This window comes from Colletes latitarsis, chromosome 1, assembly GCF_051014445.1.
Source record: "Colletes latitarsis isolate SP2378_abdomen chromosome 1, iyColLati1, whole genome shotgun sequence".
NCBI lineage: Eukaryota > Metazoa > Arthropoda > Insecta > Hymenoptera > Colletidae > Colletes > Colletes latitarsis.
Genome location: NC_135134.1, coordinates 37,396,225 through 37,418,633, shown reverse-complemented (window position 1 = coordinate 37,418,633; position 22,409 = coordinate 37,396,225). Strand labels below are relative to the sequence as shown.

The window sequence follows — 22,409 nt, the reverse complement described above, 5'->3', positions numbered from 1 at the left end:
GCAGCAATCGATTGGTGGAGGAAAATCTAACCTTCGATTAAAAATTGTATTTCAAAAATAAAGGTTAAACACAATTGAAACTCGTACCTCAGTTGATATTTTTAATACATTTGGTGATTGAAACTCGATAATCATCCTAGCACTGACGAAGTATAACAACGTATACAGGGTGTTTGGCCACCCCTGGGAAGAATTGTAATGGAAGATTTTAGAGGCCAAAATAGGACGAAAATCAAGAATACTAATTTGTTGATGGGGGCTTCGTTAAAAAGTTATCAATGTTTGAAATTCCGCTCGTACTGAATTTTTTTTCTTGAAAATGCGCAGGATTTTGGGAGTATGCCTATTCACCAAAAATGCTTGTAATTGCCCCTTGTAACTACATATAATTTTTTTAGTATGATTTGAAACTTTTTAATTTAATTTTGTTAATAATTTTTTTAATGAAGCCTCAGTCAAGAAATTGATATTCTTGATTTTCATCTTATTTTGGCCTCTAGAATCTCCTATTAAAATTTTTCCCAGGGGTGGCCGAACACCCTGTATACATTTTACCTCGTCAGTGATTGTAGTATTTCGAAATTAGTGTTTCTGGAAAGACAGATATCATACCGGTTAAAGACGACCGTTCTCCAAAATAATTAGCGTCATTGGAGGATGAACTGTATGCTCAGTATTAAACCAATATTCGTACTAAATTACAAACGCTCGATCTCGAACGAATATTCGATAAGAATATATCGAGTGTCGAACGTCCATGTTGGTAAGCAAGATTCAAGATTAATCGATACGCCTGAAAACGAGATAGACTAGCGCCAAACGCGACTCACTTCAAGTCGCTTGCTTTTCTCATTCTTGCTCTTTCTCTTTTTGCTCACGCTAGAAGGTGACGCCAATTTTTCCGAGCAATTCTTCTGTCTATCTTCGTTTCGCCTGTCACATTTTGAATTCTTCCCTCTGTCTCTTCTGTTATTGGTGCTTGCCATGAAAGAAAGAGACCCGCAATACCGAAGATCGAAAGTGGATTTCCGAGTGCCGACAATCTCGCAGTGACAGCGAATGTGTATGGTGAAACTTCGAGGAGAGCGTGAAACAATCGTCTCATATCATTTTGAATGTGCCACCGACAATAGCCGTTAAGAGATCGACCATTTTATCGCTGTGAATGATTGTTTGAGTCGACGCGAAGTGTCAGCTGCTGTGTACTCGGATACTTCCGATTCCTTCGAGAAACGCAGTTCGCGGTGCAGTGCCTTGGTGAAAGAGAATGCTCCTCGCGGAGAGAAACGAAAGCTCGCAAGTTGGATTCGTTTACGCCGCGTGAAACAAATTAACCTAGCAGAACTATTTAGTGTTAAACGTAAAAATGTTAAGTTTTGTTCAATGCAACGAGAACGTTCTTGAAGAGGTGCAGAATTTTTTAAGGGATTCGAAGTTGTCCTGAATTATCAAATGGACTTTTCCAGCGCATGAAAGTATCTGCATATCAACGTCAAACATGTTCGGATGTCCCAGAGAGGCTGTGCGTGTCAAAGTGAAGGTACAGTCGTTTTACCGTTTCACCTTTTTCGAAAATGTTTATCGCGTTTGATATTGCCAGAGTATTATACGTAACTTGTGCAAAATTTCAACGGTGCTAATGTTTTCATTTCAATTACGAATTCATTTTACATGCTAAATTTAAAAATGTCAAATACTTTGTTACAGATAAAGTAAACTATAATAATTGATTCTTGATAATGAAATATTATCTGATTTCGTATTTTCGGAAAGGTAATTTCGAATCAATAATTGTTATTTATTTTGAACTGTAACTGATTATTCTATTGTTAAGTTAGTATATAAGAAATTTCGTTTTTCTAAAATTCAAATTTTACTATAATGTAAACGAAACGTATTTGTCAATTATTACACGATATTTTGAAAAGGAAAGAGTTTCAATTTAACATTGTCCGTTTCAGATTATGTATAATAGACATGTTTAATTAATATTTTTTTACACATTGAAACTAGATAGTTATATATCCATTGAACAGTAATGTTAGAAAAACAATGAAATCATATGTCATTAGAAATTGTGCCAAAGTGAAGTCTGAAAGGAATTGGAAATCATATAACTTTAAAAAATATCTTTGTAAATAAAGTGTTAACCTGTACAAGTATATAGTATTACTTGTCAAAGTTGGGCAAAGTCGATTAAATAGACAAGAGCTTTATATAAATCAGGTAGTAATTAAAATCTTAAACAAATATATATAGCTATATTGTTATTTCAGGGAAACAAACAAGATTCGATCAAAACATATTATTGTTTGTATTATTGAATGGATTAAATTATATGAAATTTGTCAGGATAATATCTGGACAATAACTCAATAAAGAAGAACAAATAAAACCTATAGCATATCCAAGATATTTACTTTAACTTCTTCAAACCTAAGATAGCAGAAATAATTACAACAAATTAAGAAAATTACATTTAACAATGTCAAAAAAAAATAACATGCATTAGTCATCAAACAAGTCTCAGTATTACATAATGATACAAAAGTTCATACATAAAGAAAATATAGAAAATACATAAGTTGTTCTAGTTAGATATTATATTATATGTTTTCATTGAAAATTACTCTCAATTACCTTAATTTTTCATCAACAAATTATAATTTTTTTTAAACAATGAATTTGCAAAAATACTATTTGAAGAGATTTCGGAAATTACGAAATTTTTGATTTTTATGAAATTGAAATAATGAGTTCAATTAATCATTAGGAAAACGCGTAAAAAGTCTTGTAGTAACAATTTCGATTAAATGTATAAAGTTTGAATCATTTTTGACAAAATTTTATGCCTGTAAAGTTCGATTAACTGCTTACCACTTTCTATATTATATGCGTTTTTTAGATACTTTCAGAAAGTCTAATTTTAGTGGTTTTTTATTTTAAGTCTGAAAAATAAAATACCGGTAGAACATAATTTGAATTTTCAATGCGACACTGCTCGAAGTGCACTCTATGGTAAATTATGTCAAGTTCATACCTCGTGAACTAGAGTAAATCTCCCGATGCCTGAACGAATTTCATTTTTATGATTCTTCGTGATTTGAAATATTTATCAAACAACTAAAATTTAAAAAATACAATATATTTTATAATTGGGATAATCAACGTTTTGTAGAAATGTAATAGACGTTTCATCCGTCTCTTTACAAATATGCAGTACTGCGGTAGAAATGTCTAATTTCGCATAGCATACCCACTTGCGAACATCCATATTTGATATTCGCCAATACAGTTTGAACAAATATTAGATTACCCAGTTTGCGTGACTGCAAAAGATAAACATTCTTTGACATCGTTAAAACATCAAATTTTATTTGTTTTTGCATCGCTTTCAAACATACCTTAAACACCGTTCGCACGATAAAGAATTTCGTGACTCATAAAATATTTCTTACTGAATTTATGCTCGATTTTATAGGAATAGACAAACATCATTATTACATTTTAGTAAAATTCAAAGTTAAACGAATATTTAAAAACGTTTTTTGTTAAAAAAATGAATATAAAAACACTTTCAGTGGGTTATGACTAATTCACTTAATTATGATTCCTTATAATACTCTGTAGGGAAACGAATGTTGTAATTTTTAAATATTTGATTGGTAATTGTTAATAAGTTTAAAAGTTTCTTACGATTGCTTTCACTGATATCATTTTAGGAAAAGTTGTAATAAATCTTTCTCGTGTTTCGAGTACCTACCTGAAATTGCTTTACATTAAAGTTTATCGAAAATCGAAACATCATTAATTAACAAATTCGTAGAAGTTTCGAATAAAAATGTTACTAGAACGATACTTTTAATTAGGATCGAAATGATTATAATTAGAGGAACGTTTATATAATCAATGTAGTGACTTAACCTCGATCTTATGTGTACCGTAGTTCTAATTTGAGATGCTAATGCTTTTTAACGTTTTTATATTGCTTTGATCATTTACTTTCTAATTTAGTAAAATATTAAAAATTCTAATTTTCATTGGATTATCCTCGTTCAAGTAGATGTTTCTTTGTATTTCTGTATATGTATTTATAATATCAAGCTAATCTATTTTTTTTAAACATAGAAATTTTGTTTGCATTTTGAAAGCCTAAAATTGTGTAAACATTTTGTCGCAAATAAATTTTATCAGATTATCTGCTTTAAAATGAACACTATATTTTGAATAATCTAAATAAATTCATAATCAGTTCGAAAGTTTTTTATCGTTCTTTATTTTTGCAATCACATATGTGTCAAAACATGAAGTATTGAATCGTTACTCTGAACGCATTCTGACGTCTATCAAACCACTTTATACGACTATAATATGCATCAATTCAATTTGTCGTTTCTGTTTAAATGCAATATTCATACACGACGAGTCTCAGAGTTGCTTGCACGGAATCCTCGAGAACACGAGCCGGAATTAAAAAAATTTCGACGTTCGTGTTCACTCTTCAAACATTTCAAGGCCGGAATTTCTATGTTGGAAAATCGCGGTGAAATTCAATAGACCCGTTGCGTTGATGTATGGCGTATTGTGCAGGTTAATATATTAACTACGAGCTAATGCAATAAGAATTACTTAAATAATTTACTTTCTACGAAAAAGAAAAATACTTCAAATGACTCTTGCTTGTTTTTTTTGGGGGGGGGGGGGCATAATTTTATACTATAATATAAAGGAACAGCTTTTTTTTGTGGAATCATCAGTTTTTTATGGCAAAATTTGGTATGGTAATGAATTTAAACTTTTTCTAATGATTCTAGAGAAAAGAGAGAGAAAAGAAATAAGTAGCCACACGGTCGTGATTTTTTGTCAATTATTATTATCTGTAGACTTCTCAAATGTAACAAATTTATTGTTTTACAACTATATCATCAGTTATAAATAATGTAGGAATTATTTGTAGTAAATTCCTCGTAGATGGGAATCGAAGTACGAATAAATTAGTTGAAGGTTTTTTTAAAAATAATGTTTATTAAAAAACAAACATCGACCCCTTGAAATCTCAAAAACTGTAAACTTGAGAAAAAAATGGTCACCGCCACAATGTTTGCTCTTTCAAACCAAACAAAGGATAAAGTTTCGAAAGGTTTCGATGACCAATCGTTACGAAATTTGTGGTGGAAGGGGGGGGGGGGGGGGGGAGAACAGAAATCTAAAATTTCAGCTTTGACTAATTAATAGTTTTCGACGTATTAATAAAAAAAACTTTCTATACAATACATTGAATTCTGTTTATTTGGACATAACATAGACGTCATTAATACAATCGTCATTCTTTGTAATATAGTATTATCCTCAACTGTTGAATAGCACATGACGCAAAGCGACATCAAGTCTTAGTTTCTATAGTTCCACTTACAATTTACCTGTCCTTTTTTCAAACTACATTACATTTTAATTTCAGTGATTAAAAGTGATTAAGTTACACTGCCAAATACACTGTACTTATGGTAATGTGGAATAATAACACCTCAGTTTACGATCCGTTCAAGTGTCCCACAGAAAATAAATTTTTATGCTAAATTTGACATATGGCGTATCGAAGAGATTTTTAAATCAAATTATTTTTTTTTTAATGGAATTATGTTTTCATTTATGTGGGCGTATAACTTATTCCGTGACAAATTCATTGACCTACAGTCGGTACCATAAATATTCGTACTTTTATGGATAGTTATTACGTACTATGTAGAGTATATAATCAATATATTTTTATAATTTGGTATAAATAAACTTTATACATGTGTTCATTTATAGCAAAAAGTTTATTGCAAAATCTTACATTTGACTTACATTTGATTTCAACAAATCTCTCCCATAAGTAATGAGGGTACGAATACTTATGGAATTAACTGTATAATAAGATGACCTTCGAAGTATCTTAATTCTTATCTTAATAATATATTCATTACCACGTGTTATGATTAGCGAATAAAGTGTCCTCGAACTTAATTTTTCAATGTTTCAAAGTCATTATCGCTTCTTAAAACAGAATAACATTTTTATCGCTATGAGGTTATAGAAAGGAAACAAAGAAGACACTGTATATGCAGTGAAGTAATATAAGTTATTTCACTGACATCTTTTTCGCTGTCATAATAACACAATTAATGACTCACTATAAATAAAAACTACTTTAATTGTCAAATGTCACACCATTTGTCATATTTTCAATCTCAGAGATGACAAATAAAATAATTGAGGTTATACGCGAAGTTGTGTGATTTAAAGTTGGTGATGTCATGAAATCATTGAGACAGAAAGAAAATTATAATGTTTTACCGACTGGTCGTTCGTCTACAAATTATACAAGAAAGCGAATCTTTGTTTATTCTACCGGTTAAAGAAGAAAGTGTGTACGATTACATAAATGCGTGTTACAATAGAATCGTCACCTTACATAAAAGGAATGCAATGATATTACATCAATTTTCAGTCTTTCGTAACGATGATTTTATTCCGTTGGACTTCCAAGTTAGGACTTCTGTCTAGCGATGGGTTAGAAACACGTTAATCCTGCTATTTTGTTCGGGTATATTTGAACCAAAACAAATTTCATTTGTCCATAACTTTGTTAGTTACGAAACAAAAGCTTATATCCACTTCAACGTAAATTGGCGGGAAATATAAATAGCTGCACGCGAACTAGAGATGGCGTGCAAAATCACTAACAGTGATCACAAAATAACGATCACGCTCGTGATAAAACTCCATTCACGATTGAGATCCGAAAGGTGGCGTTTTAGTAGTTAGTGTTCCGCTAACTCCCTTCAGTGGGAATTCAAAGAAATACAATTAAATTGTAAAGTAATGTAGTCTAAGCAATGAAAAAGTCTGCTTAATTGCGTATTTTATACATTTCAAATGTCAAATTGTTTCAGTCGATTATCTAAATAAATGATAAGTTTGTTGCCGCGAAAAAGAAGTATTGCTTAGGTGTAAAACACTTGTTTTAAAAATAAGAAAAAGTATAAAACCATTAGTAGTGAAAATTCTTATGTTCATTTATGTGAAAACATACATATTATAAAGAAATAAGTTAGAATTTAAAAGTTTAAAAAAAAAGGCGTTTAAAGTTTCCAAACGTAATTGTTCGCTTGTTGGTTATTTGTATCCTTTCTTCGTCGAGCGTGTCACATACTGCAGCAGCTGTTGGCCTTATTGTTATATTCATAGTACTCATAATTAGTAGTATAATAGAAAAACCTGCGTTGGAAATATTGGCAGCGATCTAAACAACAATTTTTATAGTTACAATGCCATTAAACAAATTTTTTGGAACTAAATACTTTACCATATTATTCAAATTCTCGTTTTGATTTTTAATGAATCCACTAACCCAGACCTTATACCTGGGGGGTTTAAAAAAAACCACGTGTTTCGGCTAGCGAAGTTGATTAAACACTATTAGAGATAGTTTATGTTGGCAACGTTTTATTGTATTATGTTGGCACCACGTAGGTTGCCGCTGCGTTGGTTACCCTCTCTTTCGGTTTGATATGTTTAGTAAAACGTACTAATGTATTTATTAATCCAAATATATAATTGTATGTTACATATTAAATATATAATAAATGTTAAAACGCATAATGCCCAATAAACACTGAATTTCGTTTATATTTAGAAATGCGAGACCAGACATCAGCCCGAGTATCGCAAGTTCAGCGTGGACCCGCAGATAACATCTATCGAAGTGCTTCAAAGTATACTTATCAAAGCGTTCGACATCAAAGGGTGAGATAGTTATATATTGTTAAATTGGAGTAATCGTCGTGTATATATACATTAGCAAACAGTGCACGTTGCTTCAGATTTGTTTGATTTGAAAATACAGCACTTAGCTTTTTATCTGAAAAACTGTTGAAACGCGTATTACCTGTCCAACTAGATTAGGATAATATACATAACAGTGACTGTCATTTATAAATGAATTTTCATTTATAAATCGTGAAATTTGCAGTAAATGATTAAAATACAGATATAGACGTATAGTTCAATATTAGTTTTAAATATTAGAACAAAACTTTCAGTAATTGTTAATATAATAAATGAAACTTGTCACTACGTGTAGAACTATCCTGTCAGTAAAAATCGTACACTGTTGGCAGTATCGTAAAATTGGTGAATCCCTGATGTTCTTTCATTTAACAATTCATGGAAACAATAATAATATAATTCTGTTAGTTATCTTCAAGGTATTTTGAACGTTACTTGGCCTGTTTTCCGATAAATAAAGAAAATGTGGCAAATAACATTAGCCGAACATGAGTTAATAATTATCATTAAATAATCATAATTATAACAATGGAAGAAGTTATTGGATAAAGAGGAACGTGGTCGACAAAAAATTCTTCTAGTCATAACAAATTAATATACATTGTAGAAAAAAACAAACTTGGTTATTAACAGAACATTATTACATAGAATACTTTTGAACAAAACCGTCTTTCGCAACGTGGCACACTCAACTCCCTACTCTTACATTTTTATCGGCAGATGGCGCATAGGTAGAGATTACAAATTTACGCGCAATCCAACAGTTATAATGAAATTAGTGAAATTATTAATAGAAGTAGTACAGTCCAAAGCATTATAAAATGTTACAAAAAAGAGGATCGTAAATTGATGGCCAACCGACAGTTTATACGGCGCAGTACCGATATGCTGTCGGTTGGTCATCAGATCCCAAACAAGGGTGCGTAGAAGGTACAGAATCACCATCTCCATATAGAGGTGGCGAATCCCAACCTCAGATCCCCCGATATTGCCCTAAAGCAGCAGCTACCTACTTTCTCCACCGATTGTCGAGGATCAGGCCCAGATATTTCATGTGGGCCTTCACCTCGATGTACGCTGTCCCAACTCGGAGTTGCAGGCCGGTCGGTGGCACCCCTCGGGAGCCAAGTTTTTGAAAGAACGTAACCTCCGTTTTCTGGGGTGCCACCTCTATGCCCAACCTGCAGATTTCGGCGGCGATAGTGGCGCTAGCGTGTCGTCAGCGTAACACGCCAGTGCCACGCCAGAGGGCAGATGGGCCCACAGGGCCGGGTCGTACTCGATGTTCCATAGCAGGGGCCCGAGGACTGACCCCTGCGGAACACCGCGCACGACCTCCCTTCGCATAATAATTTCATCCCGGTCGGTGCAACTGATCCACAGGTAGGAAAAACTGATCGATATGGCGTGGAATGGCTAAGTCTGGTGTCTTATTTTAATACTATTGGATTTTCGCAGGGAGTTCACCGTTTCGTATCGAGCACTAGACGACTATGGATCAGAAACTTATTTATTTCTGCTTTCCGACTGGGACTTGGATGCAGCATTTATCAGGTAAACATTTGATCAATTATTACAATTAAACCATCTGTAAATTAATGAAGTCGTGTTCAGTAGCGGACAAAAGTTTAAAACGACTATCTTTTTGATAAATAATTGCACAATATTATACAGGGTGATCAGCCACTCCTGGGAAAAATTTTAATGAGAGATTCTGGAGTTCAAAATAAGATGAAAATCAAGAATGCCAATTTGTCGATTGAAACTTCGTTAAAAAGTTATTAACGTATAAAGTTCCGCCTGTAGAACGGCTGCGTACATGCGATAGTGGTTCTCACTCAGCATGAGAAACTCTACTTACTGACGTATCAACAGTCTTACAGTTTTGATTGCCGTTCTACAGACGGAACTTTAAACGTTAATTACTTTTTAACGAAGCCTCAATTAACAAATTGCTATTCTTGATTTTCGTCTTATTTTGGCCTCTGGAATCTTCCATCAAAATTTTTCCCCGGAGTGGCCGAACATCCTGTATACTAAATAGCGAACAATTCGTAGTTCATCTTACGACCATACATACACTCATATCCTATTTTTGATCGACCTAATAACTTTCTGAACATAAGCAGTATTTGGAATTATGACAATGAAACTTTCGATGCTCTATTCGCTATAAATATTAGTTTTAGACAAACGTTTAAACATGATAGTGCTTCAAATGAATAGCACAATAATAAATTCAATTAATATTATTATATTATATCTCCGTGTGTTACAAAAGATACAGAAAAAAGTAAAGCACAAGATGTCCAAAAGTAACATCTAATAAAAAATATACAGAAAATACTATATAATTGTATAACAAGATTGGATATAAAGATATAAATAATTAAAAATAATATCTTAGATAAATCTTAAATGAGAATATTAGTGAATGACGATAAGCTTATTGATATTACGATAATATACGATATGATTCCGCAGCATTGACCGATAAACGTTGTTCTAGCGCTTCCGAGCCATATCTGTACCTTCAGGTCAACCTGAAACCTTTTGGAGAAACTGGCGACTGTGAATGTTACTGGGAACAGAATGCACAGGAAGTATCGACTCGACAAGAAACAGGGTTTCCGTACAGGACGCCCAAGTTACCTGGCCTCATCATGAATAAGGTGAGTACTGTTACCTCCTCAGTTTACCTACAATTGTTTCTGACGTTACGCAGCTGCTATCTTCACCGCAAGTTTCACTCTAACCGAATACAGTTTGCGTACTCTTAAGTAAGCGATAAAAAAATATTTAGATAGTGAAATGGATGTGTCTTGGACTACTTATACAATATCGGTAAGTGATAATAAATATCAATCTCTTCTTTGGAAGTTTGATAAGAGCTTTGTTTTTGATAGATAGAAATCGACGTCATTAATTGTAAATAAAAACTCTTAAAAACTCTATCATTTATTAGGTTGTTATGTTCTTTTAATTTTATCGATTTCGAAAAAATACGATTTTTTAAATTTGTTAAATACGCTGTGGCGTTGCCTCCCATGCTCGCCACCAGAGGGGCTACGCTCTCACAAGCGTTCGACCGACCCCTCGGTTGCTATATACAGGGTGTTCAACCACCCCTGGGACAAATTTTAGTAGAGAATTCTAGAGGCCAAAATAAGACGAAAATCAAGAATACCAATTTGTTGATGGAGGCTTCGTTAAAAAGTTATTAACAATTAAATTCAAAAATTTCAAATCGTTCTGGAAAAATTATTTTCGGTTGCAGGGGTCAATTACAATCATTTTTGGTCATTACACATACCCCCGAAATCCTACGCACTTTCGAGAAAAAAATTCGAGGTGTGAAATATTTCGACGGAAAAAAAAAATTTCAAATCGTTTTGAAAAAATTATTTTCAGTTGCAGAGGTCAATTGCAAGCATTTTTGGTCATTACACATACCCCTGTATTCCTACGCATTTTCGAGAAAAAAATTCCTTACCGAAAATATAATTTCTGGCCAGAAATGTCTGCCCGAATTTTCATGCGAATCTTTAAAACGTCATAACTTCTGAACGGATTGGACGATTTTAATGTTTAAAAAAGCAAACTACGCGTATTTTGACAGAGAATATGTACAAATCGCAAAAATATTCGAAAAATTGGTCCTTGACCCCGCAAAATGAGAAAAACCCCATAAAAATGGTCCAATTTTCAAACAGCCATAACTCCTACAATTGTGAATATATTTCAGTGAAACTTTTTTCTGAAGTAGAGCTCATGGGTGCCTACAAAAAAGTATTAGACAACTTTTCTGTAGGGCGTCAAACAAAATTACTAAAAATGAAGAAGGAATTTTTAAGAAAAATCGACAGGGGGTAGGTGCCTAAATTTTTCGACGAAAAAAAAATTTTTAATAAATTCTGAAAAAATTATTTTCGGTTGCGGGGGTCAATTACAATCATTTTTGGTCATTACACATAACCCCGAAATCCTACGCACTTTCGAGAAAAAAATTCGAGAAGGTGTGAAATTTTTCAACGAAATTAAAATATTTCAAATCGTTCTAAAAAAAATACTGTTAGCTGTGGGGGTCAATTACAATCATTTTTGGTGAATCGACATACCCCCGAAATCTTGCGCATTTTCGAGAAAAAAATTTAGTATGGTCGGAACTTTAAACGTTAATAACTGTTTAACGAAGCCTTCATCAACAAATTGGTATTCTTGATTTTGGTCTTATTTTGGCCTCTAGAATTCCCCAATAAAATTTTTCCCAGGGGTAGCCGAACATCCTATATACAATCCTCAATCGACTTCCCAATATCCCAGTTGTGTAAGGCGGGGCCTGCTAGAAAGCCTTACTGATGAGTCCGCTATCAGGCTCGACGAAACGCACCCCCTCCTTTTTCTTTTCTGTCCTACGATTCTCATGAGTTCGTAACCGCAGCAAAGTAGCGTCACAACGCGTACAGTTGAACAAACTGTTTTAAACATACATACAATAAATGTTTCGTATTAAGTAAATCAGATGTAACTTCAAATTTTAATTTTAAAAATAGTAAAAATTTGGGAAACAAAGATTCATAATTGTGACCTTGAAGAAGCAGCTTACAAGTAATAGCCAAATGTTGTAAATCAGGATATTTGTTATAGATGGAGAGGACGCTGAGTATAGTTCAGCGTGCTCTGGGTAACTTGGGCGAGGAATCATCCCATCAACAAAGCATTCAGTCACCGCGATTGCCATTGACGGACGCGGAATTTCGGCGATTTCTGGATCCCATCGGACAAGTGATACACCCTAAAGAACTGCGAGCCGTCATATATTTCGGTGGAATCGAGCCCAGCTTGCGTAAAGTAGTTTGGAAGCACATTTTAAATGTATATCCTGAAGGTATGTCGGGTCGCGAGAGAATGGACTACATGAAGAAGAAATCGCAGGAATATCAAAATCTTCGCGAAAGATGGAAAACACTTGTGCAAAAGGGGCAGAATATCGGCGATTTGGGATACGTCACAAGCATGGTGCGAAAAGACGTTCTGAGAACGGACAGACATCACAAGTTTTACGGTGGTTCTGATGATAATCAGAACACGGCTAGCTTGTTCAACATTCTAACAACGTACGCCTTAAATCATCCTAGCGTCAGCTATTGTCAAGGTATGAGCGACTTAGCTTCGCCTCTTCTGGTCACTATGAGAGACGAAGCGCAGGCGTACATATGCTTGTGTGCTCTTATGAGAAGATTAAAGGATAATTTTATGCTCGATGGGATTGCAATGACTACCAAGTTTGCCCATTTAGCGGAAGGTACGTAAAATTTAATATAGTGTTAAAAAAACAGCAAATAGCACTATTTATTCTGAGGGTTTCCTACATTGATCACAGTATTTCTGGAAATTTAAGGGGTCTTTTCATTTTAGACATTTCAAAAAATTGAATGTTATTTGTATTTTCTAAACGTATAAAGTATATAAAATACAGTGCATTTCACGAACTCTGTTCACTTAAACATCTTGATTATTTTAATAAACGTAAGAAAATGTTACAGAAATTGTAGAGTTTAAGAAAGTACATAATATGATGTAAATGGTATAATGATAAAGTGACAAGTGGAGGCGTAGAGGAGATATAGAGGTCAACTTTGTTTTTTTAAATGGAATGCCCAATTTTATATGCTCGATTTCGACAGATAGGCGTATTTTGAGTAACATTTTCTCGCATTGTTTGAAATAATCGAGATATTTAAGTGGACAAAATTGATGGATCACACTGCATGACTGTAAAATTATATTGGAAATTTGGTACAACTGACAAAATTACAATATTTTGCATAAGACGGCACAAAGGCGAAAAGTCAGAAACTTATTATTTATACATAATTTGGTAGAGGAAGTGCAGCATATTTAGAATACCACTTTGTTTAAGATGGATAAAATATTACGACAGCGAATGGGAACACATAAAATTGCATATCATAGGGAAATCTCTCAGTAATAATGAAAAACAAAAAGTATCTAAAACTTTGGTCTAATTAAAAAATGAAATAGACTATGACCGTAACTGTGACTGTAAGTAACGATTCTGTTGTGGTGCAATTTGGAATGGCAGAACAAGTCATTGTATTTATAATTAACTTAATATCACTAAACTCGTGTTTTTATTGGTTACATAAAACTACCTTATTTGCTTATGAGATGTATGGAAGTTTCTCTGCAGTATTGAATATTGCAGTGTTCAATTAAATCGTTTAAATATACTATCCTTTTATTGTTTTGAACAGTGTACTGTTCTACAAAAATGAATATTGCAAAATTTTTAATATTAACTACAGTAGAACCTTCGTATCCGCGGATACTTGAAACCGTTAGCCTTGGTTCAAAAAAATTAGCTAACATCAGATCGTATATTTAACTGTTTCTTCAAATTTATTTCAAGGTTAATTTTATTTTTCTATTAAAATAACAACGTTATTTTCTTCTGAAAGATACTTTATTTTATTTAAAAAAAAAAAAAAAAAAAAAAAATGACCTTGAAATAACCTTGAAAACGCATACGCATTAAAAACAAGTGGTGTCATTTGAATCCCCTCTCAAAATACTAAAAAATATGTACTTGTTTTTTTTTAATTATGTGTCTACGAGATTTTTTACAATCTCAACTTAAATAGGGCACCCCACATAGATATAAATTGTATACAGGGTGAGACACTTAAGACCGGCCACCTAAATAACTTGGCTGCTATTGGTGATAGGAAAAAATGCATCAAGCAAAAATTATTTGGTATCGAGGGGCTGATCATCCGATGTTACTAGTTTTTTGATAAGTGAAGGCATCAAAGAGGTATGAAGGTCATCTCTGTTTTTTTTTTTAATGTAATGGTATGTTTTTTTACTTACATTCTAATAAAGTATTTCAAGACGAATACAATGACTTATGGAAAGGTCATTCCTGGTTTGGGTTAAGCCAATTGTGATAGAAAATAATTTACTTTAAGGAAATGATCAAGCACAGTTGATTTATTTATCTAACAGTAATACACGACTAATACAAGTGTTCAAAATGGTGACCTTGAACATTGATGCATGCTCTGAATTAGTATTCGTCTCGAAATACTCTATCAGAATATAAGTAAAAAAACATACCGTTCCATTTAAAAAAAACAGAGTGACCTTCACATCTTCTTGATGCCTCCACTTATCAAAAAATTAGTAACATCGGATGATCAGCCCCTCGATACCAAATAATTTTTGCCTGATGCATTTTTTTCTATCACCAATAGCAGCCAAGTTATTCAAGTGGCTGGTCTTAAGTGCCTCACCCTGTATACATATGTATGTACAATATATGAATTATTACCGTTATTATTCGCGGTTTTAGCTATCAGTGGAAAAGTGGTCTCTCATGGCTACAGGGGTTCTACTGTATGTACAATTTGGGTGTAGTATAACGGTTATAACATTTTCACCAGGTTTGCAGCACTATGATCCTGACTTCTATGCTTATCTAAAATCACATCAAGCGGATGATCTGTTATTTTGTTATCGATGGCTTTTATTAGAAATGAAACGGGAATTTGCTTTGGATGATGCTTTAAGGATGCTCGAAGTATTATGGGCTGCATTACCAGCGTCATCACCAAATGGAGAACTTAATCTCACTGAAGTACCTTTTCCTCCAGCTTCGCCACCTCCAAGCCCAAACGTAAAGCACATTCGTGAAAATGCGTATACAAAGGTCTGTGCTATTAGGCGACAAAGTTCTTCCGCTAGTATTGCCGCTACCGCGAAAAGAAAAAATCTGAATATAGAGGAACTATCTTTACAATCTTCCGCGGAAACAAACGGAGATTCAAAAAGGTACTTCTCGATACAATAAGAATATTGAAATAAAAATGATAATGTAGAAATGAAAATCATTGTTTGCAGATCAAGTTCTCCTTTTGAAACATTCTCTGAGCCAGAAAATGATTTAACAACGGTGAAGAATCGAAGAAACACAGAATCCACGGAAAAGTGCCTAAGTACAGGTTCTCTGCCTGGTAAATCTAAACGTGTAAACTTACTGGAATTGAAAGATAGACTATCGTTACCCAATAAAGACCAAAGTAAAACTAATGAACAAAACGATAATGAAAAAAAGTGCGCTCGAGTGGTAAAAAATTTAAATGAATTTTTGAATTTCACAAGTCTCAATCGTAACAAAGTAACACCAAGTGATACGGAACCAGAATTGAGGTTAGTGTACAAGTATATGTACAGTTACTCCCAAAAGTATTCGGACACTAAAAAAATTTTACTCTATGATATATCTAAGTTAATTGTGAAAGAATTGAATGAATTTTTTATTTTACAAAACATTATTTATTGTAGTTTAAAATTGTATATTGTGAGTATGATAAATTGTCGTGTATAACATGTAAACAAATTAATGGGATCCATGTTCAATTATTCTGTGACAAAAGTATTTGAGTAACATATGTTTATATACATATGTACGAAATATCACATATTTGAAAAAGTCGTTTATGATTCGTGTACGTATCGGTAATATTATGTTTAATAATGACCTGAAGCATAAATTATAAATTGTCCAGGAATACTTATTATACAACTGCCCAACACTTTTGTATCTACTCGACAATCTCCTGCTCTAAATCCTATAGAGCAGGAACCGCAAACAGGACCTATACGCAGCTCATTCTCCTACTTAGATCTTCCCATGCAAAGTTAGCAAGGAATAATAATGAAGAATAATGAATTTGCTATAGCCCTTAGTGGAGTAGTAGTCCTTAGTGGACCCTTTCACAGTGGAATAAAATTATGAATTTCGGTAAAAATTCATTTTAATGATAGGTAAGCAATTTTGTATCGAGATTTTTTTAGTGGTATGTAAACTATTTTGTATCGAGATTTTCCAAATATCTTACAAGTACAATATTATTTTCATTCAAAATATTAAAAATTATGATTGTCATGGTTCTTTGTTTAATGGCTCTTTTGTATTAAGTGACGCTTTAGATACAAAAAATTCAATTCAATTTTGTTTATAAATAACATAGACAAATCACTGTACAGTCACATTTTTCTAATGTCCGAATATTTTTACGAGTAACTATATGTACGTTAACAATATTATATCTTTATGTTGATTTGAAATTATTTTTATTTCTATTAAAACCTTCAAGTACATTACTTTGGCCCTCTTCGATAATAAATGCAAATATAATTAAAGATAGTAGAAAAATACTGTTTGTTTATATTTATAATAAAACTTTAATTTATCCCAATGTTTCGGATTTTGGATATAACAGAATTTTATGGTTCAATGGCCGATACATCTCCAAGGTATACATATACCATTCTATTCTTCGTTCTATTCTCGGTACAAATTCTATTACGGCATTCATGCTAACCGTTCTTAAATCTATTTTATTCCAATTTTCTTTATCCGCGACACCGTTTACACTAAACATTTGTATAGAACTTGTTTCTTTAAGAATATATACATAGTGTTTATTATTAAACAGAGTTGCTCCGTTTCTTAAACCCATTATCATATTAAGCGATTATAGTTAAACAATTCCACAGTAATATAATTTTACCACTCGAGTTATATTATATTTTTTAATTTAAAGTTACGAAGTCAACTATTTTCTGCGGCTCCTTGATTTCACATCAGGTTTGTTCGCTACTTTCTGAATATCCAAATATGAATTCTTGTGACCTAGTGGTTCCCCGATTTCACATCGGGTTCGTCCACACAATTTATTACCAAATGATTGGTAATATACAGTGTCTTGTTTAAGTGAGTACAGCAGGATATCTCGGAAGGAGTTGTAGTTATTAAAGAAATGTTCGTACAAAAGTTGTTTGGTGGGCTACATCATGTAGTACTAATTGTTTTCTTGTGGGTGGAACAGGGGAGGAGATCTGAAGGTTAATCTAATTTTCTTAAATGGAATGCTATAGATTTTCCTTCAGAAAACAACAGGCACTGAGACAAATCCAAAAAGGTGCCATACGATATTATTTTGAATTCAATAAAGGTAAATTGTTGGCTTATGTTCACGTCTTGCATCGGTCAAAGACCAACAATCAGCAGCCACTGCTGAACAGCGTTGGTTGCGTTTGTATCAAGTTACTGCAATTATGATATTATAAACAGAAATTGGGGATTATTGCTAAAATGATTTGTCGAACATGAAAGAATTAATGAAAGAAACAAGTGGGAAATAATTTAACACGTTTATCGAACTCAGAATAATGTCGTAAAGCACCTCTTTGGATTTGTCTCAGTGCCTGCTGTTACTTTCTGAAGAAAAAAATATAGCATTTTATTTACGAAAATTAGATTGATCTTCAAATCTCCTCCTCCGTTCCACCCACAAGAAAACAATTAGTACTACATGATGTAGCTTGTCCTATCTACCAACTTTGGTACAAACATTTTTTTAATAACTACAACTCCTTTTGAGATTCCCACTGTACTTACTTAAACAAGACACCCTATATACAGAGTGTTCGGCCACCCCTGGGAAACATATTAATGGGAGATTCTAGAGGCCAAAATAAGACATAAATCAAGAATACCAATTTATTGATGGTAGCTTCGTTAAGAAGTTATTAACGTTTGAAGTTCTGCCCATACTGAATTTTTTTCTCAAAAGTGGGTAGGATTTCGGGGGTATGTCTATTCACCAAAAATGATTATAATTGACCCCCGCATCCGAACATAATTTTTTCAGAACGATTTGAAATTTTTTAATTTTGTGGAAAAATTTCACACCTTCTCGAATTTTTTTCTCGAAACTGGGTAAGATTTCGGAGGTATATCTATTCATAAAAAATGATTATAATCGACCCTTGCAATAGGAAATAATTTTTTTAGAACGATTTGACAAATTTTTTTTTCCATCGAAAAATTTCACCACCTACCCAAATTTTTTTCTCAAAAGTGCGTAGGATTTTGGGGGTACGTCTATTCACCAAAAATGATTGTAATTAACCCTCACATACGAAAATAATTTTTCCAGAACGATTTGAAATTTTTGAATTTAATTGTTAATAACTTTTTAACGAAGCCCCAGTCAAAAAATTGATATTCTTGATTTTCGTCTTATTTTGGCCTCTAGAATCTCCTATTAAAATTTTTCCCAGGGATGGCAGAACACCCTGTATATATATACATATACATACATGTATATTGTATATTGTTAAATATATATTTCACTTGCATATAGCTAAATTTGTATCATAATTTTTAATACAAATACGAATTTAGTATTTAATGAGTGTTGAATTTTGTACAAACACTATTTTACGAATTGTAGAACGCCCCTCTCCCCAATTAAATCAAAATTTTACTGTACTATTATGAAAATTCTATTTACCAAATAAGTAACGATTTAAGTCAGTTATATCCTTATTTCTGTAAATTTTCATAATGAACTAAATGAAAGTTTTGATTAAGAATTATATTTTCTTCAGGCGAGTTTTGAGCGAAAGCGGAGTTATTAGAGTGTTGAGAGATGAACCAAATTCTCCGGATGATGCAACAGATTTCTTTCCAATGACTACTTCAATGACTAGAGAATTAAGACTGGAGGTAGAATCACTCGATCGACAAGTCTTCGGGCCATCGCCACCCAGCGATCAGCAATGCGATTGTGTTCTTTCTAAAAGAGATAGTGAACTAATCGAAAGCGAAACGGATACAGAATTAGCAAGATGTAGTCCAGCTGCAGATGTGTTTGTTTGGGAAAATCCCCTTCATACATTACAACATAAAAATCATCCAGCTACTCCCGATGAACAAGCAGAGCTTGAATATGATGGGGAAATAATGGAGGACCAGAATGGTGTCAAATCTGTCACCCCCATTAGACTGCTAAAACGTACTACTAGGTAAGGGCTATTTGTATATACCAGAAAAAATTATATAGTTTAAAATCAAATTAAAAGTTTTTTGGTTTATAAAACGTTATCGACTTTTTACTGTATACCTTCTAAGTAAAACGCGCATTTTATTAGAAATCTAAAAAGATATATTTGGTGAATTCATTTTTGAATTAGAAATAATATTACATCGCTTGATGTTTATGCATGGAGAACTTTAAAACAAAAAGTTAGATTAGGGACCAGAAACTTTACAAGGAATTCATAATGGATATTTCGGAACAGAAAAGTTATTAACTTCTTGGACATTGTAGTTAAAGCTCTTTTATTTTTTATATAGGAATGTTTCTCTTTTAATTTTTTATGGTAATTACGGGTTATTTCATCTTTACTACTATATTTAACTAAATAAAACATTTATATTTTTCAAATTCCTACACTGATATACCGAAAAAGACTTAAAGCATAGAGTTCATACTTCATTACAAGAAGTCTTTGTTTCAATGTAAGCATGAACTGTTATTGTTAAAATAAAATTGTTTTTTGTAAATTTATACTATGCAGATCCGAATCCGCGTCAGATAGCGAAGAATCGAAGAGTTGGCATCAGAATGCAGCTGTACTCGAAAGCCCAACTAAGCAATCTATACAAGAGCACTGCGAAGAAGCTACAGAACTTACAAATCTTATTCCAGCGGGCACTAGTGAAGATCAATTAGGAGAAAGTTCTCTGCCTCCGCCTAACGAATTCGGTGGTGGAAACCCGTTCCTTATGTTCCTGTGTATTACTCTTTTGCTTCAACACAGAGACTTTGTTATGCGTAATCAAATGGATTATAATGAAATGGCCATGCATTTCGATAAAATGGTCCGTCGACACAATGTTGTTCGGGTGCTCAATCAGGCAAGGCAACTATTTGCTGGTTACCTTAGACGGCATTCTTCATCATCAGCCATGAAATCAGACTCCGTAAACGTATAACCTCTGATGCCCGAATCTAACTACTGATACCATGTAATATGGAATGTGAAACTAATGACCTTCAAATACATTTTACTGATCAAGTCAAATTATAAAGAAGTAAGTCCAAAATATGTTTTTTAAATCGGAAATATGAATCGAAATACATTTATATAGGATAATTTTAGGAACTGTAACGAGTTGTAGCTTTTTTCAAGTGTAGATATAAATAATCGATACAAGAAAAACTTGAATTTCGTAATGAAAATAGTTTTTTGATGATATAATTTCTTTTTAGAACCTAAAATGTGCATTACAATGCACATAAACTTGTATTTATTTTTTAAACAGAACTATACATTTTTATTGAAATATAACGATTGCTCGTACTATTCTGTTTGAAAAAGTAATAATAGGGTATAACTATTCGAAACAGAATACTTTACAAAATATTTCATATTTTATGATCGGAAATTATTTCAGTTAGTGTTTAAAATTTTCAGTTTTACAGTCTATAAGCATTTTCTTACTTATATTGCATTTTCATTGTTGCATTAAAAAAAAGTTACATATATTTTGTCAAAAAGTAGTCCTTCGTATTATTTTCTGTATCAATTTTTGTATCCTCGCTTATAAACGAGCTGCAGCGTGTTCTAGTTTCTAGAATCATTCTGTAGAATGAAGATGATATCAGATAAAATATGTATCAGTGATAAATTAGGCAATAAGAGAATAATACCTTTTTAAGGTGCTCTTCCTATTTTACGTTTATGAAAAATCGTTAATTTTGCTTTAAACCTTTTTAGATATATACTTCCTAATTTAAGTATTTTCAATGAAAAATTCTAATAGCAGTGAAACATTGAAAAACTACTAATTGTATTTTTTATAACATTTATTTAAGTGTTTATTTCTACTGCCTGTTGTTTAGTTATTTTTTAATAAAAGTTTATTTTCTGGAAAAAAAAGATCAATTTCAACATAATAAGATTAACTTCCCGACGTGTGCATTCATGCAAATACAAATACGTATATACACCGATGTAATTATCTACAATTTAATAGCATTCGTAAATATCCATTTGAAAATACTTTCGTGTCTCGCATAGATCTAAATTTGTGTGATTTATTCAACCGAAAATTTCTTTAATATGTAATATGAAACGAAATTTACAATGCGTCTTAAACCGAAAACTGAGAAAATATAGTTAAAATCCGCAGATGACACATCGTTAGTTCCATTCGTTTACGACACGATCTCTCGACACTATGCACAGTACCATTTGCACCGCGTCGATGAACCCTTTCACCGTACCTCAATTTAGAATTAAGCGATTAGATAAAATTTGTAAAATATCTATGATTACCTTAGCAGCTGTGTCTTACTTTGTTCTCAAACAATATGCTTGAGAAACGACAATAAAATGCATTTAATTTTATCGCTAATAATTAAAGTATTATTTCATTATCCTTACACATTTAACACGTTCGCTATCATGCATTAAATATTCGTAACGTGCAAACTCTTGTAACAGAACATCATATATGGGTGATAGCAATGCTTGTCTATTTTATATTCCTATAAACAAATAAAGTATAAACTATCCATTATTGTCATTTTATGTGGAATAATACATTCAAAATATTCAGTTGGTCTATTAAATATATTTTATTTGTACTTAATTAAAAGCATGCATTATACCGATTAAGTTACTATATTTATATG

The 22,409-nt window shown here is 32.6% G+C and overlaps 1 protein-coding gene across 1 annotated transcript; it reads left to right on the top strand.

Moving 5' to 3' along the window:
- Positions 1-636: 636 nt before the first annotated feature.
- Positions 637-22,378, top strand: LOC143340204 (TBC1 domain family member 25). Its single transcript, XM_076761924.1, has 9 exons — positions 637-1,540; positions 7,679-7,788; positions 9,289-9,384; positions 10,340-10,502; positions 12,478-13,135; positions 15,297-15,684; positions 15,754-16,062; positions 19,315-19,731; positions 20,287-22,378. The coding sequence occupies exons 1-9, from the start codon at positions 1,499-1,501 to the stop codon at positions 20,702-20,704; spliced, it is 2,601 nt and encodes an 866-aa protein (XP_076618039.1). The 5' UTR covers positions 637-1,498; the 3' UTR covers positions 20,705-22,378.
- Positions 22,379-22,409: the final 31 nt, after the last annotated feature.